Raw genomic sequence first — 26852 nt, forward strand, 5'->3', positions numbered from 1 at the left:
TGTTCCAGCTGTCAATTTTGTATTTCTATTTAGGTGTAGTATATAACCTTCGTCCCCATGTATATGCACATCAGATACATTACCATTGTTTACAAATTCTGCCAAGACGACTTTACGGAGAAGAGTCGTCTTGGCAGAATCTGTAAACAAACTTATAGTCTGGTAAGGAAAATATTGTTCAGCAAAGTAAAGGTGACTTCAGTTGATCTTTATTAGGTTTGAAGAAACTAGGCGAGTGAATAGAAACTTAAATTACATTTTGGTGTTCTTTTAAAGGCAAAACGATACGGTGCGGGCAGAATGCATTGTAACAAAATGCCAATTTTTGGCCCTTTGAAGCAGCAGGTATAAATGCGGAAGAGCAAAGATTGTTCCACCATAATTTATGAAAAACTTTATTTAAGACAAAAGCGGCAATCAGTGATGAGAAATTATACAAACAAATTAAAAATAATTACAAAATACAAGCAAATGCGTAATTCTACAATAAGCTACAATTCGTCTGCAGCGGCGCCTGTTCTTCACAGCTGCTTAGCTATTGTTACCATTTAACTAACGATAATAAACAGTGGAATGACTTATGGACATTACTGACTGGGAAATTTGTTTAAAACTTTTTTTTTTAGTCTGCTGTGAAAAAATCCCTGGAACAGATGCTATGTTTACAAAGTAAATTAATTAATAAAGACGTATCTTTTTTTCTGTATTTTTCTCATTTGATTTGATTTAACCATTTATGGAAACTTGCAATGCTAAAACATTGTTTAAAGGGGTTAAAACGTAAAAACAAAAACAAAAACAATCAAAACAAAACAAAACAAACCAGTTGCTTAATTACATTAGATTTAGCAAACGTATCTAACTGCTAAATTATTGCTGGCATTTTACAAGTTCTAGGATACTTCAAGGTGCACCTGGTCTGGCTTACCACAGTTTTGAGGGTGAAAGAGCCCAATTTTTTCCACTTCTGTAAAACGCTCCATACAGTTTTTTTCTTCCTTTCCTTCTTTCTTTCTTTCTTTCCTTCCTTCCTTCCTTCCTTCCTTCCTTCCTTCCTTCCTTCCTTCCTTCCTTCCTTCCTTCCATCCTTCCTTCCTTCCTTCCTTCCTTCCTTCCTTCTTTCTTTCTTTCTTTCTTTCTTTCTTTCTTTCTTTCTTTCTTTCTTTCTTTCTTTCTTTCTTTCTTTCTTTCTTTCTTTCTTTCTTTTTTTCTTTCTTCTTTATTTCCCTCATATTAACTGCATTCTTAGGTTTTTAGCCTCCAAATGCGGTACTTGAATGATAAGGACGTCGATAAATAGTCAAAATGAATGACGGAATACTTAAGGGAAGACTGTGCGCAGTCAAGTTGTTTTGTTGGCACTTTTTCTTCTTTGAATTCTACCCGCATGGCCTATACCTCAAAGTTTCAGGAATAAGAAGTTGGTTCTGTTACAATATAAAATAAAATAAAAATCTATCAAACGGATTTTGAGCTATGTTTGAAATATGTTTGCGAAAAATCTTGGCTGCTGTTACGCGCCAGCGCTACTGCACTGCTTATTTACTGGAGATGAAGTTAGATGTACATTTCGTTCTTGCTGTATTTGTCCAATTTGTTTCCAGTTTGGTAAACTGCAAGTATTAACGATTGAAAAAAAAGCACTTGTTTTTTAAATAAACGCCAGTTTTGGGGATCAGATGAATAGCGTTTCCCCCAGGGCTCAGTTGTAAATGACAGTCCCGGCATTTCATCGAGAAACTAAAGGTATGAATATGCAGAAGGACTCGCGCAGTTTTTCGTCAGATTGAATTAATGATGATGTTTCAATAATGATTGATTGACTAAAGTTTCTTATTTCACGTCAGTTTGTAAAACAATCGCTGTAGACACCAATAACGCAAAAAGTCGAGGGGATCTTCATCGGGAAGCTGAAACAGAACCCCAAAAAGTACCACACTTTTATTTTAAGTGCTTGGCGCAAGTTCATTTGTACCCCAATAGGTATCAAAATGGTTGCACTGGTCAAGCCACTTCATCTCATTCAGGTTTACGTCTCAAGTATTTTATGCACTCCTGGTGGAAGAAGTAAAACTTTAATTTTACACGGTATTTTCAATCATGCGTCAACTAGATAAGATATAACAACACCAAGCAACTACTCTAACGACCAAGCCAAGTCATTTCTATTCCTTACAAGATGCCTTTGACATCATCTAGTTAATACAAAATTCGACCATCGAGGTATATAGTCTATCAATCAATCAATCTTTATTGTACCCACTCTGGCTAAAAAAAAATTACGATGTTCAATGAAAATATTAAAAGTAAAAATTAGAGTACTAGCTGCCTGGAATAACCATAGGGGCTAGCGGAGCCAGGCAGCCAGTTAACATCAGCATTAAACAGCAATAAAATACAGGTCAGCAAGAAAACTGAAGCACAAATGCGCACAAGCGCTATTTCTATGCTATGAAGGAAGTCTAAAATAGTTAAATTTATATATATATGACTACAAAACATTAAGATAAGAAGAGCTATGGCAACTAATAACAGCTATATCGTATTAAACTATTAAAGAAAGACTTATAAAGGTGACAGAAATAGCAATGAATATTTAGCATCTGTTGTTTTTCTTTTTTTTAAATCTACATATTCGTCTTCACTTTGACTGCTTGTATATGACCACTCTCAGTCACTTGATGTCGCCCTTTGTTGGAGGTATTGTCGCGTTCAGCAGGATTTGGCGCCTGAAACAGAAATTGAGAAGCCGCCTGTTTAAAAAACATAAGGCAATTTTTACAGCTCTTATGTACGTTATTTGATCATAATGTGATGGTTTAAACAGTCTTTTAGACTAAAATCAGAAAAGAGAACAAGTTTCTATCTTTCGGAGCTCGACCTAAATATAATAGGTGTATATTAAGAGGGGTTTGGGGGTGGGTTACCCGAAGAATATTTGCGTCAGAGTTTTTGGGGGTAATTTTCGGGATCTCTTGTTTTAGGAGATTAACCTCTTATCTCGGAATCGATGCTGTCTCGAGACATTATCAAATCACTGATATAAAAAAAAAAGTTCGTTGTCCTTACCAATCAGGCTGCAGTGGAGACGTGCAAAATGCAAAATCTTAGACGCTAAGATCGCCTTATGCCCTATCAGCGTAGCTACGAGAACAAGTCGACGAATCGACGACGAAAGTCAGTGGCGTCTCGGGAAAATAACTTCTTCCTGTCGAGTCGCGACTTCGTTAGTTGCGCTCGTTTCCCAAGCTTAGGGTGTACCGCTCTCGGGTGTGGCCAAAACTTGTGCCCGATTGCAGGCTAAGAGGGCTTACATTGCAATTTATTTCGCAAAAATTGTTGTACGATTTTCTCGTCCAAAGACTAAAATAACATCCGTTACGAGTCTTCGTTGTCCCCTTGATGGCCATCAAATTAAGACAAGAGAGATTATCGCTTACTTCAGATGATTTTTGACTATAATGGCTTCTACATGTATATACTTTTAACTGCTCCCCAATCGGGGCCATAGGCAGGATATAAAGGTGAGATTTGCTTACCTTCCGGACCAGTTAAGTTGCTTGAGGAATTCCGAGTTTCAGGTCGTGTAACTTGCTCGGGAACAGATATAGGGTTCGTATTGCGAAGCACTTTAATGTTGGCGGGCTCTTCCTGAAGCTTAAAGGGGTGAAGGCTGGAGGTAGCCTCCTCCATACTGGTCGCCATTGGAGGGGTGGGATTATCACCAGTCGACTTGCTGAGACGTTCGATCACGCGACGTAAAATAATTTTTTGCCCTACCACGAGCTTCATGTCCGAAAGATCTTGCTCTGTTACCCTGGCGAGAAGGGATTCTGTTTTTATCTGGTGCCCAGCCAGAACTTGCATCAAGCCCACCGAGATGCCCTGATCGTAGCAAAACCGATACCAAGAATGCTCTGCTTGGTCAGTTGGTATGTTCTCGTGGCGCATCTTGGTAGGCAAAGTAGAAAGCAAAAGCTTGTTACAATGCGAACGCGAACTTTACTGCGCAGTCAACGATTACCTAACGAGAATGTGTGCGTATCACTGATAAAAGTAACAGAAACTCTACTGGCATGATGTAAGGCAAAGACTAGCCTGTGCGTCCTTAAAGGAGCTTAGTCACGGCACTTTGGCCATGTACAAAATTACCTTTAAACTGAAGGAAGCCTGAAAATAGTAGTTTACTGAGATAGAAAAACTCCGAAGGGTAAATAATAAACCATAAAGAAACAAGGATGGTTATAAGAATGGAGAAGAATAACACGGATTACAAACGACGAACTTGAAAAATTTAGGATAGACTCCATTTTTCAAGATGTGCAAACCTTGACATAGATCCTTCAAGTGATACACAAAAATAGGGGAATCCTTGTTTACAATATTTGCCTCATTACCATAAGCAATTCAGTTCCTGATGGAGCTACAAATAAATCAATTCTGAATTTCTGAAATGCATCGAGAAGTTGTCTTTTTTTGGAAATTCCAGAAAATTATTTTCCATTCGCCACTGGACATTTTCGGAAATATAAACTGGAATCGAGTTTCATGTAGCACTCAACTCACCCTTGTTCTCTCCTCTGTAGGTTCATCACTAACATGTGCCAAGTTCGCCAATCCTCTCTCCGCCCTTGGGAATGCAGAACTATGAAATTCCAGTTCGGCTGTACCTTCATTCTATATGAATGTAAGCATTACTTGCTTAAATAACCAAACAGCGATGTCAATAAAAAAAAAGGTACAATACAGATTTCAAATGTGTGCTGTTGTTGTTGTTGATTTTTTAAATAAACAAAGTTCTTTGAAAAAAAAAAAATTTCATCATTAGCGTGAAATATCAGAAAATTACCTTTTTGTAATATACAAAGATTGCAGTTTCATTCTAGAATAAAGAAGCCTTGTTCATAGATACTGAATGTATGTATTATCGCTTATTATTAAGAGATGGCATTAGTTTTTCCCACTTTTTGTAATGTTTATAAAGTTGGTTATTTTTGGTAGCTATTTTTTTTTCAATGTAATAAACGGTTTTTGTCTTTGCTAAAAATATTGTTAATGTTGGTTTAATTTTATTTAATTTACATTTATAAATAAAAAACTTTCCTAGCAGTATCAAGTGATTCAGGATAATAAAGTCTTCGTTGTTGTTGAACACTCCAAACAATATATTTTCAAATGTCAAAGTGTCCAAAGATACATTCTGGTTTGAAAGCCAAGAAGAAAAAGCCCGCCAGAAGTCTTTTGTTGTATCACAATAAAAGAGCAAATGTTCGAGGGACTCGACCTCTTTCAAACAAAAGGTGCACATTGGTGATTCAATCATTTTAAAACGGAATAACCTCTCATTTGTGAAAATTATATCGTTTAATAATTTATATTGGAACTCTCTAATTTTTGTTTCAAGTGTGACAGTGAATGGTAAAGAATAAATTTTTTTCCAGTCTTCTATAACCTCTGGATATTTGTCCTTCAACTTCCTTTTGGCGGTTGGAGGAGTTTGTTTCTTTGTTTTAAATCCTTTATACAAAAGTTTTGAAGAGGCTTTTAACAGATCCGATTTGGTTTCGTCGATATAAATATACACTGTATCCAAATGCTGTTGAGGATATAGTTGCTGATGTTGAATATGTGATTCTTTGATAATTAATCTCCATTCTTTTGGTATGGCATCTACAATTCCTATTAATTTGAAGTACTGGATTGGAGATAGATTCGCTTCCAACACTTTAAGGCTTTCAAGAAATTTACCCGTATCGGATAACAAGTCACCAATTTTAACAATTCCTTTAGTAAACAAATGTTTTTCAAAAAGAGATTTTCCGTGTATCACAATATTCCTATTATTCCAAATAATTTGGTCTACAACATCCTCATAGGTGGCTACCTTGGATTTCTTTAAATTACGAAATGCCTCTAGACACTCTTTGTAGAATATTGGAAGATGAACCGGTAGTTTACTAGTTTCAAAATCACAGAACAGGATGAGTTTTCCACCTATATTTCCAAAAAAGAAATCATCTAAAATAGTTTTCCAAGTGCTGTTGCTCTCTCCTAGATACTTTTTTAAGATCATCACTCTTTGAGCCGATATCATGGATTCAATATCAAGCATTTTTAGTCCTCCATTTTCAATATCATTGATAAGCGCGGTCCGTTTAATTTTATCGTTACCATTCCAAATGAAACCGAAAATCAGTCTGTTTATCTCCTTGACAAGATCGTTTGATATTGAGATTGCAGTCGCTTTACTCAAAAATTTTGGAATAATGAAGGTCTTAACTATTTGAATCTTACCAATCAGGGTAAGACCCCTCCACTTCCACATACTCAGCGTTTTTTTAATAGATTTGAATATTGAGTCGAAGTTTGCTTTGTCTCGTGATGGTTTGTGATAGTCAAAAACAGTACCTAATATCTTGATTGATTTTCGCACTTTGTGAGTAAAGTCATTTTGTACTAGTTTATGTGGGCCGATACCAAAAACTTCTGTTTTATCGTCGTTAATTCGGAGACCAGAATGCAATGAAAAAACCTTTAAAGTTGTACAAAGTCGCGAATATGCATTTATGTCTTTTAGAAAACAAGTCATGTCATCTGCAAAAAGCGTGAGTTTGATCTCCACGTTTTTGACCATTATTCCTTGTATGGTTTTATCCTGCCTGATTTGACATGCGAGAACTTCCAAAGCTAAGATGAATAATAAAGGTGATAGAGGGTCACCTTGTCGTACACCACGATGGATACAGAAAAGATCTGTAGTAAAGCCGTTATTTAAGATACAGCTGGATATGTTTGTATAAAATGTTTTTACCCATTGTAAAAAATACGGTCCAAAATTGAATTTTTCCAATACTTTAAATAGATATGTATGGTCCAGAGAATCAAATGCCTTTTCAAAGTCAATTGCCATTAGAATACCTGTTGTATTTGTGAGTTTTGCCAATTCAAGTAAATCATCGATTGTTCTAACTGCATCAAATGTAGACCTTCCTTTGATAAAACCATTTTGATTATGGTGAATAAGTTCTGGCAGGATTGGCTCCAGCCTTCTAGCAAACGCTTTGGATGCAATTTTAACATCTACGTTGATCAGTGAGATAGGTCGCCAGTTCTTTATAAATCGTCTATCTTTATCTTTTTTCTCCAATAGGGTAATCATTGCCTGCTTTTGCGAAGTTGATAGTTGCCCGTGTTGGTGAGAGAAGTTTAGAGACTTTTCGAGATACTTTGCAACCACGTGCCAGAACGCCAAGTAAAATTCCACAGTTAAACCGTCACTTCCAGGTGTTTTGTTTTTCGGAAATGTCTTCAATGCTTCGTACAGTTCGGATCTAGTAAGTTGTTTATCTAAAGTCATTTTCTCTTCATCAGACAATTTTTTAGTATCCACTTCATTAAGGAAACGATCAATTGAATTCTCACCTAAATTATACGAGTCTCTATCATAGAGTTTTTCATAGAAATCATGAATCTCTTTCATTATTTCTTTTGGGTCTGTTATATATGAATCATTATCCACGGATAATTTCCGTATACATGTCTTTTTCTTTTTAGCACTTTCTAAATTTAAAAAATACTTGCTATTCTTTTCGCCCTCTTCATACCAACTCACCCGAGATCTTATGATTGCTCCTTGTGTTATATAATCATAATGGCGTTCGTATTCTGATTTGAGAACTTCTAAATCGCAGAGATTTTCAGCACTTGGGTGTTCGTCACATTTTCGCTGACACTCTTTTAATCTAATTTCCAAATTTACCAGCTCTGACCTTCTCTCTTTTGCTTTCTTCTTACTATAACCAATCGTTTCATAGCGTATTTTATATTTTAAATAATCCCAGGTAACCCGCGGGTCTTCGATTTCTCTACTTTCGTCTACCCATTCACCGATTTTGTTTCTAATTAGGTCTACATATTCTTTATCTTCTGACAAACTTGCATTGAATTTCCAAAAAGACGGTCCATAGGTTGAGTTCTCTATACCATTAATGTACAACGTAATGGCGGAATGGTCAGATCTAATAGCAGGGATAATATCGACCTTATCAACCTCTTCCTGTATATTATTTGATATCAACCAATAATCTAACCGCCGTTGAATCATTGGAGTTTTCTGTCTCCAGGAGAAACGTTTTAATTTTGGGTTTCTGATTCTCCAGATGTCTATTAGGTCAAGAGAAAAACATAGATTTTCTATCTTTTTGGACGATTCTTTCAATTTTGGAGATCCTCCCGATCCATCCAAATCTGGGTCGCGGATAACATTAAAGTCACCACCTATTATTATTTTGCAATCAGTGTCAATTTCCAATTTGTCGAATTCGTTCTGTATTTCGTCGTAAAAGATGCATTGTTCGTTGGTCTTATTTGGCGCATAAATATTCAAAAATAAAAAAGATTGACCTTGAACAAGACCTTTTAGAATGATATACCGACCTAGATTATCTTGTTTACATACCTCAAATTTACAGTCAAGCCCTTCTTTGACTAGTGTTAAGACACCTCTGCTGTGTTCAGAACCATGACAAAAAAACAAGTCTCCTCTCCACTGGGATTTCCAGGTGTTTTCCACCTCGGATGTGCTGTAGGTCTCTTGTAGAAAAATTATATCAGCTTTATCCTTCATACACCAATGAAAAAGTGCTTTTCGTTTATCAAAAGATCTTATCCCCCGAACATTTAAGGATAGGATACCAAAATTTAAATTAAGTTTTGTAACTTTTTAAGGACATATTTAAGTGAAAAGGCGAGCAGTTGCAGAGAATGAGATAGTAATCTTTAGTAGATGAGCTAATGAAAAAATTTGCATGTCTCTTGAACAAAAAAAAGGTAAAACTAATTAATATTGAAAAGGAAAAAGAAACAAAAGAAAAACATTTATAACACCTACAACTACAATTGAACATGTATGTAAAACAGTAGCCAGCGATAAAAGCTGTTAATTGCGCTACTAATGGAATAGGTCTTGCACGCATTGCGCTAACTAGATGACACGCATGCAGCTCCATTTTTAAGAACAAGTGTGAATGAGGCTTACATGTTATGAATACCTAGATAGAGAGTTTATGTTCCAAAGAAATTAGAAGATTCGTATACCCTCAATAAAAAGTTTGTCCGGCTCTGATCTTTTGAAGAACGCCGATTTTCCGTCTTCTTTTGCTTTTTTGAACTTAGGCATTAATTCCTTTCTGCGGTCCACAATTTCTTTCGGAAGGTCTGGCGATATTCCGAAACCAGTTCCTTTCAGCTTTCTTGCACTTGACATGACTCGCTCTCTGTCGGAGTATCGCAAAAAACGTGCGATTATTGGTCTTGGTTTTTCTTGCGATGGGTCGCGCTTGCCAATGCGGTGCACTCGTTGATACTCAAAAGAATCCGCCTCGCTGATGTTAAGTTCCTTCTGTATAAAGCCAATTAACACCTCTTTGACATTTTCTTCTGAGAGGTGGAAAGATTCAGCAATGCCGTAGAAGCGAAGGTTTTCCCGTCTTTGATACACCTCCATATACAACTTCTCGTTTCTTAAGGCCTCGATCTTTCCCTTGAATTTGTTTTCGGTGTTTACTGTATTTTCTTGGATAGTTTGTTCCAGAAGCTTTACTTTCTTCTTTAAATTTTCTATCTCTGTATTTGCGAACGACATTCCTTCATCTAACACCTTCAGTTTTGTTGTGGCGTCCCTGCTGAAGCTTTCAAACTGCTCAGCTTTATCCTGTAACTTGTTAACCTTTCCATCGACCACTTTCACAAAACCCTCAAGGATGTCCAATTTCTTTTCCATGTTGTCTAACTTCTGCAGAACAAGGTCTAGCTTCGGCATTACAGAATTAGCCAACTCCACGGCAGCGGCGGTTTCGTCTTCTTCGCTCGATTGCACCGTGTCAGACATGTGCAACTTGACTTTGGCTTTCTTCTCCAACGGTGAAAGGGATTCTTCTTCCGACGAGTTGGATACACTTCTCCAAGTTGGCCCAGTTCTCTCTACATGAGTTTTTCGTCTGAACTTTTCTCCTTTTTCTGCCATGTAGAGGCCTCCATATACGAATTTTGAGCGGAGCTAGCAAAAACACGTCTATACTCTACCCATGCTCGGCCCAATCCCCCAATCTCCTTCTCAGCATGTCACTAGCTTACTTTCTTTTCTTTTTTTTTTTTTTTTTTTTTTTCTGTATTTGGGTAGCTGCACTATTGTAAACAACGCATTGTATATTCTTTAGGTATAATTAGGCTACGATTAGTAATTATAATTTGTTGTATGTAATCTATTGTAGTTATGACGTATTGTAAGTATTGTAACTAGTGTTATGTCTTGTGTTGTATTGTATGTATTATAACCCAAAATGTTGAAAAAAAATAAAAATTACAAAAAAAAAAAAAAAAAAAAAAATGTATTATCGCTTAAATAACCAAAAGTCAAAGTGCAAAAAACAATTGCTGATCTCAAATGTTTTTCTAAAAGACAAAGCCCTATAAAAAAAGAGAACAAACCTTGATCATCAGCGCAACGGATTATAAAATTGCCTTTTTTGCAACATACAAAAATTTCGAATCAATAAGTTCTTTGAAATTGATTTCGTGATAAAAACTAACGCTATGAAAGCACGACGTTTCGACCGATCAATGGTCATTTTCAAGTTTGGTAGAAGAAAAAATTACTATCAAGTCGGGTAATGATGACGTCGTCTCTCCTGTTCAGTTGACTGATCGTTCTCAACATGACTTTTGGTTGCGCTGGCCTCTTTCATTTTATGTAGTTGAGAGCAATGGAACGCAGACTAGCAGCTTCTGGTTTCTTATTTTCGTTACTCAATTTCGGCTCCAATTTCCAGTCAGCTTTCTAAAAGCTTGCTTGTATTACCATGGTAGTAGAATTGCCATTGTTATGCTGCACCTCTATAGCACATGCGAAAATACTAAGATATGGGCGAAAATAATTTCCGCGCACGCGAAGAAGTGCAGCAGGAAGGAGGTTTCCGTCGCTGAGAGGAAGTGGGTCGGGCAAAAAGGGAACTCTGAACAGACCTCTTGGGGCATGAACGCGTAACAGAACGATCTCAAGTGCGTATGGCGTATTTAATACTCTGCTCAATACCCATGGGTATTACGAGAGTTTCTAGAGGAAAAGTATGCTAATTTATGTAGCACGTGTGGCCATTCCGGCGCAATCATATCAATGAAAATAGGCGATAAGGGTTGTGGGAGAGCGAAGTCAAGTCCGCGACACGACACTAGCTTTTGGAAAACCTTTAAAAAGAAAAAAAATCAACGGATTTATGGCAAAATCCCTGAAGAATGCTTGCCACTTCACTTTGTTTGCATTCTAAAAACCACGTCACTCTTCCTAGCTAATGAACAGTACTATACGGCACTGATGGATGGTCAGGCAAGAAAGATCTCAAGGCTTCTTCAATCAATAATGTATCTTCATACAGGTTGTCTTTAATCTGACTTATTCATAACATTACCGCCGTTAAACTTATGGTTTGTTCTTTTTCCAAATATAAATGGCCCTTTTATTGAAACAAAATGACATCATGTGAAAAAAAAAAAAAAAAAAAAAAAAAAAAAACACTTACCCCAAATACAGAAAACCTTGGTTCAGTCTTTCTCCTATGACAACACGGAGAGAGTTTCTGTTACTTCAGACGCCTATACATTGTATCGATACCACAAGTCGCGAAATACTTTCCCATCAGTTTAAGATTTTACTTCGGCGGAGCTACACACGGCGTCAATCGAATCAATTAAGGTACCCACACCATTAAAAAAATGCTCAAATTAGTCTTCATTTTGGTACACCACTTTCCCTCGGTTAGAGAGGACTTGTGACCAGCGTTAAGTAAGTCGCGACTTTCTGTTTCAGAGACACTTTCCACCATAGAAGAAATAATTTAAGCTTAGTTGACAAACCAGAGTTTGCTGTCTCTATATCTTGCACTTGAGTAAACACAGGAACTAGCGCAGCGGTTTCCCAAATCTACGTCATCCATTAATCCCATGATCTCCCGATTAACGGCAGGGACGAACCAAATAAATGTAAAATTAAAAAAAAAAAAATCATAATACTTTTCGTTCAGAAAGAGTCTTTTTCTTTTCAGAGAACTTCCTTTTTGATGTGGACTTACAAATGAGAGGATAAACAGTGTTTTGTACGGACACCTTCAGCATGATTGTTACTCTGTAACCAAACTATTAGACAGTAAGACAATTTACAAACAAGCTCTTATTTTTGAAGTTTTTCATTTCTTATACAGTATACTAGTGAGGAGTGAAATGATGTGAAGTTTATATGAAATAATTCATATATGAACTGCGGTTGTAGATGAAAGTGAAGAATGATCATCGCAGTTAATTTTCCAATTTAAGCAATTGGAAAGAAGAAGCCTGAAAAAATCAGGGCTTCAACGGGATTCGAACCCGCGACCTCCGCGAATACCGGTGCGATGCTCTACCAACTTAGCTATGAAGCCACACATTGGGAGCGAGGTCAATTAATTGAGTTCATATCTTCCCTTGAGGAGTGAAATGTGTGGCTTCATAGCTCAGTTGGTAGAGCATCGCACCGGTATTCGCGGAGGTCACGGGTTCGAATACCGTTGAAGCCCTGATTTTTTCAGGCTTCTTCTTTCCAATTGCTTAAATTGGAAAATTAACTGCGATGATCATTCTTCACTTTCACAGTATACTAGTGAACTGATCCGGCTTTTCTAGCAAAGAAGGCTCCTTTTAGTCGCGACAATTTATTAAAAACTGGATCAGTAGACAATGCAATTAAAGAGTTTTCATTGGCTTAGCCATCATGGGTTTTGAGCCATCATACCGTGCGCTACAAATAAGGTAAGCAAACGATTTTTTGGGACGTTTTCATTTTAGTTTATTTTCATTATTTGGGGGACGTTTTACATAAAACAATTATTCCACTTGCGCTTGTTGGAGTTATAAAAGATAGTACATGTATGGCCGCGCGGGGATACGAAATTTCTCTTCTAGTGTTGAAAAATATTTCAAAGGTAAATAAATGAATGAAATATCCAGACATTGCTTAAGAAAAGGATGGGGTGTTCTTTAGCCCAAATCTTACCTCCTGTTTCTTTTATTTCCTGGGAAACAAAAGATACAAACAAGCGTTTATTTTGGGTTACATATAGTCCTTTAAAGTAGATATATCGCGAGACGAAGCTACCTCCGCCGTAATATGATTCACCTTAAATTTGTTGCATTGCATAAATAACTCATAAAAAAGGTGAGAAGTTTCCTTTTGTTTCCTGCAAATAAGAGTGTAAGAAGTAGCCCTCATAATTATCACTTAACAAGAGCAATCTCATCACAGCATGTTTTTTTTTCTTTACACCAAGTGGATATTTTTAAGTTTTCCATTGTACACCGAGTATTTCTTCTCCTCTATAATAAACTGTCCCATATAAAGAGTGATGGGTAAAGAGTGAAGAATGAGAAGTGAAGAATGAAGAGTGAAGAGTGAAGAGCGAGGAGCGGAGAGCAAGGAGCGAGGAGCGTGAGGAGTGAAGAGTAAATACTGAAGAGTGAAGAGCAAAGAGTGAATAGTGAAGAGTGGAGATTGAAGAGGAAAACGGTGAAGGGCGAAGGGCGAAGGGCGAAGGGCGAAGGGCGAAGGGCGAAGGGCGAAGGGCGAAGGGCGAAGGGCGAAGGGCGAAGGGCGAAGGGCGAAGGGCGAAGGGCGAAGGGCGAAGGGCGAAGGGCGAAGGGCGAAGGGCGAAGGGCGAAGGGCGAAGGGCGAAGGGCGAAGGGCGAAGGGCGAAGGGCGAAGGGCGAAGGGCGAAGGGCGAAGGGCGAAGGGCGAAGGGCGAAGGGCGAAGGGCGAAGGGCGAAGGGCGAAGGGCGAAGGGCGAAGGGCGAAGGGCGAAGGGCGAAGGGCGAAGGGCGAAGGGCGAAGGGCGAAGGGCGAAGGGCGAAGGGCGAAGGGCGAAGGGCGAAGGGCGAAGGGCGAAGGGCGAAGGGCGAAGGGCGAAGGGCGAAGGGCGAAGGGCGAAGGGCGAAGGGTGAAGGATGAAGGATGATGGGTGAAGGGTGAAGGGTGAGGAGTGAGGAGTGACTATAGCTTTAGTACAGAGTGCAATAAATATGGACTGTAACTTTGATAAAGACAACAAACTGAAAATACGGCCAAGAAAAAGCCAAACATAGTACTCCTACAAAATCCTATGACACGTGCTTCGAATCCATTAATGATGAGCAAAAGTGTAAGGTTTACCTTGCTTTTTGAGCCACAGAACATAAGCAGCAGCTAAGCCGGCCACAATAACAGCCACAAAAATGCCGATAACAATTCCCGACAGAGCTCCACTAGACAGTCCTCCTGCCAAAATTGTGACAATTATTTCATTTTCTCTTTAATACATGTTATTACAAATCGTATCATAAACAATCGGTAACTTGTTTTCTCATTTGCCGAATCGTTTTGTTATTCTTTTTCCAAACCTCCTTCTTTTGCTTTTGAACAGATCTTAATTTTCTTTCGTTCTTTTGTACAATTATTTCAGGAAGCTAAAGGATTTAACGCTTCAAAACACTAGTGTAATTATATCGTATGTTAAGAGTCCAGTAAGAAAAAGATTTAAGTATTAGTAACGTTGGCCAGGCTAAAATAATATTGCTCGTTATACATTAGAGGGCTCCTTCATAGAGAGGTTTTACATTGAATTCCTCTGTAAAATAGGCAAGTCCAGACCTAGAGCTTTGAAATAAGGATCCTTAAATTTAACTTTCTTATGCCAATGGCGTGTTAAGAGGCTGTCTCTGTGAAAACCGACCACTGATTTTACTTCGAAAATTCGATTTTTCTCATAAGCTGGGATTACGAAGCCCTTACCTAGTCAATCACTAAAATGAGTTTTATTTGATTAAAAATTCTAATTGAAGTTTTCTAGGATTGATTGAAGTTCGGTCCGGTCGACACAAGTTGCATGCCTGCCGAAACTGGAAAAATAGCACATATTGCCGGCGCTCTAAAAAAATTAATATTCGCTCAAAAGTCCCAATTTTTTTTTCAACTATAGATATATCATAGCAGTTTGTTTAGCAATGTTGCAATTATAATTCAATGTTGTTCCTTCGACGGTTAAAAGAAGATTTTCTACCCGTTAAATCGAGTTTTGAACCAAACAAGAAAATAGCTCTACTTTGAAGGCAAGTTTTAAAAATGTGGCACCTGTTTGAAACTGCTGAACTACATGAATAGAAAGTATAAATGGCTCTTAATTTAAAACAATAATAAAATTTGTCTGCCCACTAGGTTTTCAAAACCAACGACCGCTTAAAGTTCAGGAAAATTTGAAAATATTCCAGTGAGTAACCAACATACTCGCCTTCGTAAACTGCTCCGATAAATTCACGTAAATCTCTTACCTGGCTTCAAGATTAAAGTTTTGGTCCCTTGTAGCGATCCTTGAAACCTAGGTAGCATTAAAACTGCCAGCTTTTCCTTCCAGAGGTAGGTTTGTATACAAGGTACATTTATACGTTCCTCATCTGCGTCGAACGTGACGGTCACATACTTCGATGTTCTTTGTATTACTGACCATTATTTTCCTAGAAGCCGCTTCTATCATGTAGAGTCCTCTTACAACGTTTGTAGAAGCACTTTTTTGTACAACTCTCGGTACACATACATGTATGAACAGTAAACAGGGATCCGGGAATCCAAGGAAGGATTGGTAAATGCCACGGCCGTTTTGTGTTTGCAACAGGTGTTTTAGTTCCCAATCTTCCCGTCAGCATCACATCATCATGATTCCCGTGAAACTGACGGGAAGATTAGGAACTAAAACACCTGTTGTATTTATCAATCCTTCCTTGGATCTTCGGATCACCGTTAACCGCTCATAGATGTATATGTGCCGAGAGTTGTCCAAAAGAGTGCCTCTACAAACCTTATAAGAGGACTCTACATGTCGAATTATGTTCATAAAGATGACTGCGAAATCGAAGTTCTTGCTGGCTCGTCCGAAAAAAGGCGCAATTGGTCAAAATACCCTTTACAGTTTTTCGTCTAGCGCGCTTGATTTTTACGGACCAAACTAGCCATTTAGATATGGTATACCTATAGCATGAGTCTTCCTTTACAACCTTTTATTTGCTGAGAGATTCGTATACTAGAAGAGTTATGACCCTCTAAAATCAGTTGAAATTTTACATGTAAATTAAATTGCCGTAGTAGTATTTTTCAAACGGCCAAGAAGTAGACAAAACATATTTACTTCAAGATGACTTTTAGCTCAGAGGAATGATTAAAGTGTAAATGACAAACTGTGTGACTATGAAATCCAGGAAAGTTCCCTTCTTTCTGTACTGGCCTGTTGAAAATGTGCAATTTTGCATAAATTCCACCGGCCATCTTGGTTGACTGAGCGGTATTTCGAACTTTCCTAGATTTCACAAAAATGTGAAGTCGCTGGAACTTTGAAAGTATATTTCTGAAAATACTGCACCAAAAGAATCTTTTTGACGCTATAAAAGAAAATCCGAATTTTCCGACCTGTCGTCGGATTCTCCTTATTTACAGGCAGTGGCTCTTAAATGAAGGGCCATTTATACTTTCTATTCATGTAGTTCAGCAGTTTCAAACAGGTGCCACATTTTTAAAACTTGCCTTCAAAGTAGAGCTATTTTCTTGTTTGGTTCAAAACTCGATTTAACGGGCAGAAAATCTTCTTTTAACCGTTGAAGGTAGAGCATTAAATTATAATTGCAACATGGCTAAACAAACTGCTATGATATATCTATAGTTGAAAAAAAAAAAAAAAAAAAAGAATTGGGTCTTTTGAGCAAATATTAATTTTTTTTAGAGCGCCGGCAATATGTGCTATTTTTCCAGTTTCGGCAGGCATGCAACTTGTGTCGACCGGACCGAACTTCAATCAATCCTAGAAAACTTCAATTAGAATTTTTAATCAAATAAAACTCATTTTAGTGATTGACTAGGTAAGGGCTTCGTAATCCCAGCTTATGAGAAAAATCGAATCTTCGAAGTAAAATCAGTGGTCGGATTTTACAGAGACAGCCTCTTAATATTGTAAGAAGCAGCGTGTCGATCCAATTTTAAACACTCTCAATTTAATAACCAAAAACCAGCAAAACTAGTAAGTTTACCTTTCAGATCGTCCTTTTCATATGACGAAAAATTCATACCGGTTGATGGGGCCCATACTGGGAACAAAACATATTAGTAATTAGAAATTAGTGATTGTCAAATTGATCATACATAAATGTACAGTGGTGTATATGTCCTAACAAAATAGTGACTTTCCAAAGGACGTCAAACGAATGTCATTTCTCATAAAGCAAAATAAAAAGTTTTCATCGAAAATCATTTTTCAACACTTTTTTCAGCATTTTGGTAGTTTTTAAGGACAGACAAAATTAAGGCTTAATTTGACCGATAAAAAATGGTTATTGTTAGGTAACAATTAATATTTAAAATGACAATTTCAACCGAGAAATTTAGACAAGTATCGTTTCTCTTGTTAAATTAAACGTCTTGCCGAGTAAGCGGTGAAAGGCGGGGCTAATAACCCAAACTGTGCAGAACGAAGTTAAAGCTCTTCACTTACCTACTCCGCTATATACATACACAGGATGTTGTTCCCCTGGTCGTCTCATATCCAACCTGAACCTGTATCTCTTGCCAGTTTTGAGGTTAGTTACTTTGAATTTTGTTGTAGCTTTACTCAGAGCACTTGCTCCTGCGACAGGCTCCCACTGACCCTTCCACCCCTCCTGCATCTCAAGATTCACAGTTGTTACATTTTTATCTGTAACTGTCCATGTCACCAGTATAACTGTGGCGTCATCTGCCATTCTTGCTGCTTGAACTACAAGAGGAACCGACAGAGGAATGACATTTAAATGCAATGATCAACAACACTATTTAATTAGGCAGAACAAGAAATGCACACAGAGTGGTATTTACATACAACTGAAAAGCAAATGTTCAAATGCGTTTTTTTTTTTTTTTTTTTTTTTTGTAGTGGTCAATGCGCTTAGCTACACCTACAATCCAGGAAAAATGTAGTTGGGACACTTGTGTTGGATCACGTATCCCCCCCTAATCAATGTTGGAAAATGTCGCGTTCTTGTCAACAGAAAGGGAGAAAAATCACCTGATTATCAACATTGTAACTGGGGTGGGGGGGGGGGGGGGAACTTGCTTCGTGTCCCAACTTTTTTGTCTGGGATTGTAGTTAGTGAACACACATGTCAACAGAAAAAATGCAAGTGTATCAACTAAACAGACATGTAATAGGTTTAAAAATCCCAACTGGCGGGAGGCAGTTGGCTGTTAACACGCCAGACCGAGCAGTTGAACGAGGGTCTACCGAGAAACAACTCCAGCTAAGTGGTCAGAGCGGGACTTGAACCCGCGACTTCCGGATCTCAAAGTCCGGCGCCCTGACCGATCGGCTGCGCTTCCTCAACTGTAAACCAATTCTTTTCAAAAATTCCAGACTTACCGCTTCCTCTGTCGGGTGGTACTGAAGACTCTGAAAAAGTGAACGAACAAAAGCAGATAAGAACATTTCATATATGAAAGGAGAACATTCAAATTTAGAAATGAGCTTCTTCATACCTGGTGTCTTAACTTGTTTCGAGGTTGATGCTGCACCTTTGCCAGCTTGATTTGAAGCTTGAACAGTGAATTCATAATCTGTTTCAGGGAGCAGTCCTTGAATGGTGTGCCTGTTATTGTAAGGGTGCCCCACAGATTGTTCCACAAAATTGGCGCCACTTCCTTTCACGCGATAATGTATTGCAAAGACTTGATCATATCCACCACTGTAACCAGGAGTCCACCTTACCCTGACATTCACAGTTTTAGCGCCTCCTACTTTAAATGCCACCAGTTTCACATCAAATGGTGCATCTGGAACTCCTGTGAGGCAAATGATTCAGCTTTCTCAATTTTGCTTCCACCTTCCAAGTGTTAGTACTGCAGGTTTTGTTGTGGCAAATAAAATGTTTGCTTCCAAATAGGATTTTTATATTTTTTCCGACAATCTTAACATCTAACTGTTTTGTTGTGTTACGGTTTGCGTGACAACATCCGGACATGTGCTGAGGGTTCATGGGATTAAATCAGATGATGCCCCCTCTAGGGGCATGAATTTCAATTCAACAGTCAATTGCTGCTGTGGCAATTATTTGTTAACTCGCTGGGGAAGACGTGTTTTTCCCCTCCCACCCTCCCTCTCTCCTTAGCAATTTGTTGGGTTGTTTGTTTTAGTTGCAATTGCGTTTTTCAGTGCCCTCACCTTTACTGATGAGGCAGAAAAATAATTTTGCTCTTTGTAAAATTGGCTAAGATTGGAAAATAATTGTCTTACTAAAGCGGCTATGGGCCTTTATTCAAAGCCATTTAATTCCAAGCTAGGCGTGTTATATTGCTGTATTGGGGCCCAGCAAACAAACTTCACGATATGCAACACTGATTTATGTTGAGGTGGGATGAAGGGGAGAAACATAAAAATGGCCTGATTTAAACTTCTGCCGAAAACTGAGACTACAATACAGTAAAGGAAAGATTGTATTATTGCACTTTAGTGAGGAACATGCATGATCCTAAAAATAAGGACTTTGTTATCCTGCACACATTCAAATCTTATAATCTTAAATCTCGAGGTCAGGCTCCAGTTTTTACTTGATAAGTTCAGTGAACGAGATCGATCCGCATGAGAGAAAGATATAGTAAGGCGAGGAACGTTCCTCGCACTATTGCTTTTGGTAATTGATCAGTCATTTGATTGGTCATAATAAATAGAGAAAGAGTGCGTTCCTTGCGGAGCTCCGCATCAGGATTTATGATCCAGTCAACGTGCATGATCAGTTCTCCCCTCAAGTAGTTTCATCGGTCTCTTTGAATTTGTTTCCCTTGATACACAATGATCAAAATGATCTTGGATCGCTAATCTTGCTCCAAATCATTCTAAAGAAACTCTCTCAAAATAAGCTGACCGATCAAATTGTAATGTTAGTCAACGGCAGAATAAGGAGCGATGCTAATTCAACAAACCTCTTTCACGTATGGTATACTGCTGGTTATCACTTCCTAACAGGTTGACAGCAATACAGTAGAACTTCTCACCAACGTTAGTGACAGTGACTTTCATAATACTGGTATACTTCTCTTTGGTAATGCTGTTAACCTTCCCATCATTTAATGAGCTCAGATCAGAAGTTGCATTAAGATCTCTTTTCCACGACAGAGAAGGTGGCGGTTTCCCAACGGCAATGCAAGTCAAATCTACTCGCTCTCCTGCGGTCCCTGGTATTTGGGTGGTTGTCGGTTCAAAAGTCACAATAAATGGTCGAACTGCAGCAGCAAAGAACATATGTAAGATTCACAGTTTATTTTTCACAAAATCTTAAAAATCAAGTTCAGGAAGATGTGAAATATATACATTGAGAATCTTCTGATAGGTAAATATCAATCACAGTTGAAGAGGTGCACGTAGATGAAAGTCATGAGGTATCAGTCTCAGTCGTTAGTTTTCAGTTACTAGTTGTTTCAATGGCTTTAACTAATTAAGGACGTTCGCGCGAAAATTTTCCAATATTGATTTTTTTCTGAGATATTTACCACTGTGAGATGATGAGTTAGTTATGTCAGAAATGTAAAAAATGGAGGGTCACCGACTTCGTTTTGGAGAGAACATGCCCGGAAGAAAATATGGCTTCGTTAGCGAATAAGGCCACAGTGTCTGTAAACCCAAACATATTTCAATTAGAACTTTGAATTGAAATGTTCTCTGCTACATATTGTTGAAGTGGACCTATTAAGTGAATTTAGTCAATCGGTAAGGTTCCTTAAAGAACAAGTTCGCATTTAGCGACCATAGTTTCACGCGCCTTGCAGCCGGAAGAAGATGACAGGATTCGATGTCCGGTGAATAGAAATCTTGAAATTTTTTCAACTTCCCACATTGATTTTTCGTTCATTTTTAGACAATGGGGAGATAATTGTAAATAAAATCTGTTTCTGGAAAGAAAAATAGTGGTCACCGGACGTCCATGATCGTTAAATCCAGGCAAAGCCATAGCAATGGCCATCTGCCCATTATTATTCATTTTATTACTTAGTGCGCGCGCTCATGCATGACGTGGCGTGTGAATTTGCGCGCGCGGTAAGGATGCGCAGAAACAATCCACCGTAGGAAAAAAGATGGCTGCTGTACATTTTACCACAATGCCCTGCGAACCTAACACAGCCTAAAGGGCACAAAGAAAGCCAAATTTTTACAATATTTGTCCCTGTACGAAGGATATTAAGTAGCCTAGGTTTGAAGATTTTGTAACGTTTCTGTACGTTTTTATGAGCGTTGTTAAGATTTTCGTGACCTGAGAACTATGGGTAAATGTACCAGTCGCCATCTTTTTTCCTACGGAGGATTAGCGCGAGCGTCCTTAAAGTAGAGATCTTCGTTTAGATCTGAAGACGACTTTGAGATTTCCGCGTGCGTATACTGAGCTCACAATATGTCGTCACGCAACTCTTCGCCGGCTGCTCCTTGACAGCAAAATGTCCCCTCGATAACGAGTTTGCAAAGATAAGCTTTGCAGACTCCTTTGACCTCCCTTTCTTATTCAAAACAAAAACATAACGTCTAGTCTGGGAAACCTCAAAATTAGTCTTAAACTCGTCGTCTATTTACCCAGGCTTCCGAAGGAAAGCCCGAGTCATAAAATGCAAGCCGTTTGGTCTTGGTAACCAAAAGGGGGTCATGGTCCCAGGCGTTCCTAGCGTAGAGCGTGGAAACTGGGGATGAGAATGCGACAGATTGCTTCATCGCGTGCTCGCTCTAAGTGAACAACGTAGAGAATGTTGTGTTTTGTGTAGAGAGTTTTCGAAAGAATCACGCCTTATACGTTCATCTCAAATACAAAGATGTTGATCGTTTCCGGAACGGGTCGGTCCACGAATTATATTGCTTGAAAGCCTGCCAAATATGGAAAGTCATGCTCGTTCTCGAGAGATACCAAATGAGCCATGCGTGATTTAAAACATTCTGAGACGAACACCTCAGATGTTGAAAAAATTTAGAATCGTCGCAAGCAGAACTTCGAAGGTGAGGCAAACAACAAGCACTGAGATAAAGAGGACACTCAACAAAGCAATTTGAATGGTAAACATCTAAGCGTAACTTCTGTGATAAAATATCCTGATTCTTTTATATTGTTTTTATTGTGTTCCGGCCTAGCTGTAAAGTATAATTTGATATTGCAGTGCGAAGCTCTAGTAAACGCTCTTGGAGCGTCAAGATATAATCATGATTAAAAAGACTTAGCTAGCAACCAATTATTTAGTTACTTTATTCTCATTTTTAATTTTCAGTTTTCACACACACGTGTACGCTGTAAGTAATTCACGAACGTGTCAGTTAACAACGAAATTTGCAGCAAAAAAGTTATCTGAATGGAAAAGTGTGATGCTAAAGAGCCCAGGAACCAGTGAAGTGGTATTGTACCATATTTTTCAGAAATCATCCCAGGAAGTAGAAGGAAAGAATGTAACAGGAGTAAACTTGCACTGCTACTTACCTTGAACATTTAGAATGACGTCTTTAGAATCCTGTTGCCAAATCTCATTTCTTGCGGTGCAACGGTATGTACCATCATCGTTCCGGGTTGTATTAACTATTAGAAACTGTTCTCCATATGCAAGCACCTTACTGCTGCCTGACCTGGTCCAAATGATTCTAGGTTGTGGCACACCCTTTGCACGACATACCATGGAAACATTACTCGTTTCATTAACTGTGTAACTGCTTTTATAGAATGTAATTTCTGGTGGATCTATTAAAGAAACGTAAGAGAAAAATAAGTCACTCAGGCAACACTGACATAAACCCAATAAAGCTATTACGCATTATCATAGGTTTGATGTATTCAGGGCCTACTTCAGTAACTGAACAGGTAAATATCGCTTGCATAAATCTATTATTATTGATCATGAGTATAGAAGTACAAGCGAAAAATATCATTCGATGTAAGAAGCCCCTGATGATACAGAAAGTCATCGATTAACATCGAATTCAACATACATACTAAACTAACAGTACTGTAACTTGAATATAATTTGCTTGAAGAGAACACTGGAAGTATGCAACATTCTGAAGCATCCAAATAACTGCAACTAAAATATCTTTTGATGTGTGAGAAATGATTACTCACAGCGGACCTCGAGCTCTGTAGTTTGACTCTCTTTGCCAGCGTCATTATAAGCAAGACATGAAAAATTCCCATTTTGCCTCCAGGTTACTCTATTGATGGTAAGGTGTGACAGGGTCTTCGATAGATTAGACTGTGAATCTGGTGTGACGGAGACCGAGTAGTTGTAAGGAGATGTTTTGGTGAGATTCTATCCATTCAATTGCCACAAAATAGTTGCTGCTGGTTTCGCTTTAACTATGCACCAATAGCTCACGGTTTCATTTTCGGTCTTTATTTGTTTAGTTGTTGGTAGGTGACTTGAAAATGATGGAGGAACTGTTACAAAGAAGGGGAAAAAATTGTTATTGAAGCACCACAATTATTGCCATGTATTATGCTGACTGACTACGAAATAATTTTAGTTGACGGGTTAAGAAATCGTGGCTCACAAAAACCATTTATTTATATCTAACCGAATTCGCAAAAACATGCCCGCATTGACTCAAAGAAGGTCCCAGCGGCCAGAAGTCCTCTGACCACCCCCCTGGCTAGGAGATTGGCCAATCACGCATGCACGTGGCATGGGCCACTCCAGCAGGGTGCCATGTCAACACAGAAGCCTCAAGCAAGGTCAAACAACTGAATAAAATACCCAGAAACACAGTCAACATCAAGCTTATTTAACACTGAAAACTCAAATTCTAGCTAGTTGGGAGTGTCAGTAAAAAACACCCTCCCCTCCCCCCTGCTTTGGACATCTGGCCCCCTGCAAGCCACCAGCAGATAGGTCAGTCATTGGGCCATGTGCCCAGCCTAGCCTTGACGGAGCCCCCCCCCCCCCCCCCCCCCCTGGGTTTAAGGTCGCTGGCTTAGCCTAGATTCGGGCTTTGCCCGAATCCAGGCGAAAACCTAGCGGGCATGTTTTTGCGAATTCGCTTAGATATATTTAATGCTTTCCAAAGAATCTCGGAGTTTTTTAAAACTTATGGAGTCCTTTGATCATGTAACTATGGTGTACATTTAAAGTCTATATCAACTAAATGTCTTGACTTGACAGAACTCCAGTGCAATGTATTAGATCCACATGGGACGTCGTGACCGCCTCATGCAAGAAGGCCAGTCAAAACGGTTCAAGAGCCCCGCATGACAGTTCCATTCCCAGCCAGCTTTATAAATATATTAATCCAAGTTTAGGTCGGTACACACGCACAACAGAACACACAGTAAGCACTAAGTACATGCAACACTAGAATGGTATTACTATAGAATAGATAGAGAGAATAACAAAGTTCAACGGTTCTAGTATTATGTCCAGTATAGGCCAAGGTTGAAACAGACAGGAGCGCTTGATCAGTGCTCTAAAAGAGTCTACAAGGTCTGGACTCACTAGATTGGATATGTATCTTGTAAAGATTCTCAGTTTTGGGCCAACCATCAAGTCACGAAGATTCCTGAGAGGACATGCGGAGGATGCAGAAAGAATCAACGTGTTTCTTGCGATAACAAAGAATCACAGAATTATTTGCAAACAAATAATTGATCTGCAAGACACTGACAAATCACGATATTTTGCGATAGCAGAGTTGAATAATTGTCTTATCATCCGATCATCAAGTTTCATATTTAAATCACTCTCTGAGAGCTCAGGGAAACGATCGCCAATTTTTACACAAGAGCGTGGTCATAATTACAGTTGAGCAGAATGTCATTAGCAGCAAAGCACATTTAGACGGTATTACACATGAGCAGACTATTATTCGTAGGCAGTCATTTGCAGGTCACGTGGTGGGCTCTCGGTCAGCGAGAAGGAAGAAAAAAATGAATCGAATGATAAAAGTCAGTTAATCACGACAAAATGTAATAAATAAATCAGATCATGTTACAATGTGGCTATACACTTCGTGTAAGCCACCAAAAATACGCACGAAATATTCGCGACCTGTCATCAGAAGCGATTCAACAAAACAACTATGATCGGTTTGTCGATCAAACAAGTGTGCGCTGACAGGCGCTGACTGTTACGTTATTCTTCTTAAGCAAACTTTGTTGTGTTGTATTTGTTTTGCGCGTTTGTGAATTTGAGAGCTCAATAATTTTACATGAGGTGCCAGTTTTCTTGCCCTTTCATTGGCTGTTTCTATTAATATTTTATTTGGGACCACCTCTAGAGGGGGTCCAATTTGATCGGTCAGACCGGTCTGACCGAAATTGCCGTTCCATTTTGACAAACCGATTTATATGGGGAAATGGTGAACAGGAAAAGAAAATGGTAAGAGCGATTCCTCTTGGTCAGCCGGTTCGATCGGAAAATGTCTTTTCACTTTTTTTTGGTTTGTCCCACTGGTCTCTGACCCGTCAGTCTGGCATAATGGATAGCACCCTCAAAGTTCCCATCTAAAACGTAGCAGGTCAGGATTGACTAACTAGCAGTCAAGCTTTCGTCAAAAATGTTGCAGGAACCATCAACGTAATTTTCGGCGAACGTTTTCCTTATCGTCCCTGAGAAAACTATATTTAAAGGGCCGCCCGTTTTTAATTTTTTTTCTTAAGTTTAACCGATATTTTTTTCCGTATTTAACAAGAACCACATGCAATGTAGATATATGGTGTGCTGTGGAGTCAAAATATATGGCTCAAGCTTTCTCACCAGTAAAGAAGTAATAAATCCACTGATGGAAATTTGCTCCAATATTCGCGACATTCATGAATGGGCCATGAATAGATCAAGAAACGGCAAGGAAAGTGATAAGTGCTCAATAGACTCTCGCGGATTACGAGGAGGAGTAACATAATTGCTGGGTGTAGAGAGAGAAATGCATGGGTACTTCACATCACAGACACACGACCTTGGATTGGTGGAGTTCAAACAAATTGTGCAATCGATCAATCATTGCCATGCTGGATTTGCATGTGCTTCGGACGTGCATAATTATTCAGCGAGATATTTCACCTGCTGTTTTTTCGGGGCGTGAAATAACAGGAGGAAATCCCTCTATGTTCCGCAAACGATGAGATATTTAGTGTAAGATCTAAGACTTTATTTTCAATATAATTAAGCTTCACGTGAGAGGCATTTCGAATTTACTGCCCAAGCCGCAGTTGTAACTATTTATTTACAAAAGCTTTTCTTATTGTTTATATATATATATATATATATATATATATATATATATATATATTTTATAGATGCACCAAACCACAGAAACGCTAAATCACATTTGATGACAAAGAAGTAATTTTTAGCTCGTACAACAACGGCTTGAACGACTCTCGCTATCGTCGAAGAAGAGAGCTTTTTACCATCAGAGGACTAATAAGTTTCGTTCGAAGAACCCGCTGACAACTACCTTACAACCATATGCAATAGCCTTAGGTAATCAGCAGTCTTTCTTACCTGAGGCAACTGCTAAAACAGCCCATACGAGAAGACAAAAGAGCTGTAGAGGATGGACAAAGGAGGCAATTTGTATTGTGGGCATTTTAAATGTGGAGTGCGCCACCGCAAGAGATGGCGGATGCATTCAACGCACAAATAATCGTGACTTGAATGAAAATGTGGCTTGTCATTGGCAAATAAAAGTCAAGCGTTATCGCTGATGACGAATTTTAAAGCGGAAATGCGTATACCTACGTATTTTATTGAGGCGTATATAGCAGCTCTTGGCTTTAAA

At 38.6% G+C, this 26852-nt stretch overlaps 2 protein-coding genes across 3 annotated transcripts; both read right to left on the bottom strand.

Annotated features, from left to right (window-relative positions):
- Positions 1 to 2986: 2986 nt before the first annotated feature.
- LOC110039793 (tyrosine-protein phosphatase Lar-like) lies at positions 2987 to 26814 on the bottom strand. Of its 2 annotated transcripts, XM_089294324.1 has the most exons (13): positions 26576 to 26812; positions 23203 to 23517; positions 22570 to 22824; positions 20045 to 20344; positions 18605 to 18907; positions 18489 to 18518; positions 17589 to 17849; positions 17128 to 17184; positions 14231 to 14335; positions 13082 to 13100; positions 11577 to 11610; positions 4567 to 4677; positions 2987 to 3951 (listed from the first exon to the last, which is right to left on the bottom strand). In XM_089294324.1, exons 3-13 carry the CDS (start codon positions 22760 to 22762, stop codon positions 3469 to 3471), a joined length of 1896 nt encoding a protein of 631 aa, XP_089150450.1. In that variant the 5' UTR covers positions 22763 to 22824; positions 23203 to 23517; positions 26576 to 26812; the 3' UTR covers positions 2987 to 3468. The 2 variants fall into 2 exon arrangements, with proteins under 2 accessions (XP_089150450.1, XP_089150449.1); XM_089294323.1 differs by lacking the exons at positions 2987 to 3951; positions 23203 to 23517 and having other exon boundaries at positions 3979 to 4677; positions 26576 to 26814.
- Positions 8755 to 10103, bottom strand: LOC149109580 (uncharacterized). Its single transcript, XM_089294366.1, has one exon. The coding sequence runs from the start codon at positions 10022 to 10024 to the stop codon at positions 9080 to 9082; it is 945 nt and encodes a 314-aa protein (XP_089150492.1). The 5' UTR covers positions 10025 to 10103; the 3' UTR covers positions 8755 to 9079.
- Positions 26815 to 26852: the final 38 nt, after the last annotated feature.

Source organism: Orbicella faveolata, unplaced genomic scaffold (genome assembly GCF_042242905.1).
Source record: "Orbicella faveolata isolate gen_17 unplaced genomic scaffold, um_ofav_v1 contig_25, whole genome shotgun sequence".
NCBI classification, from domain to species: Eukaryota; Metazoa; Cnidaria; class Anthozoa; order Scleractinia; family Merulinidae; genus Orbicella; species Orbicella faveolata.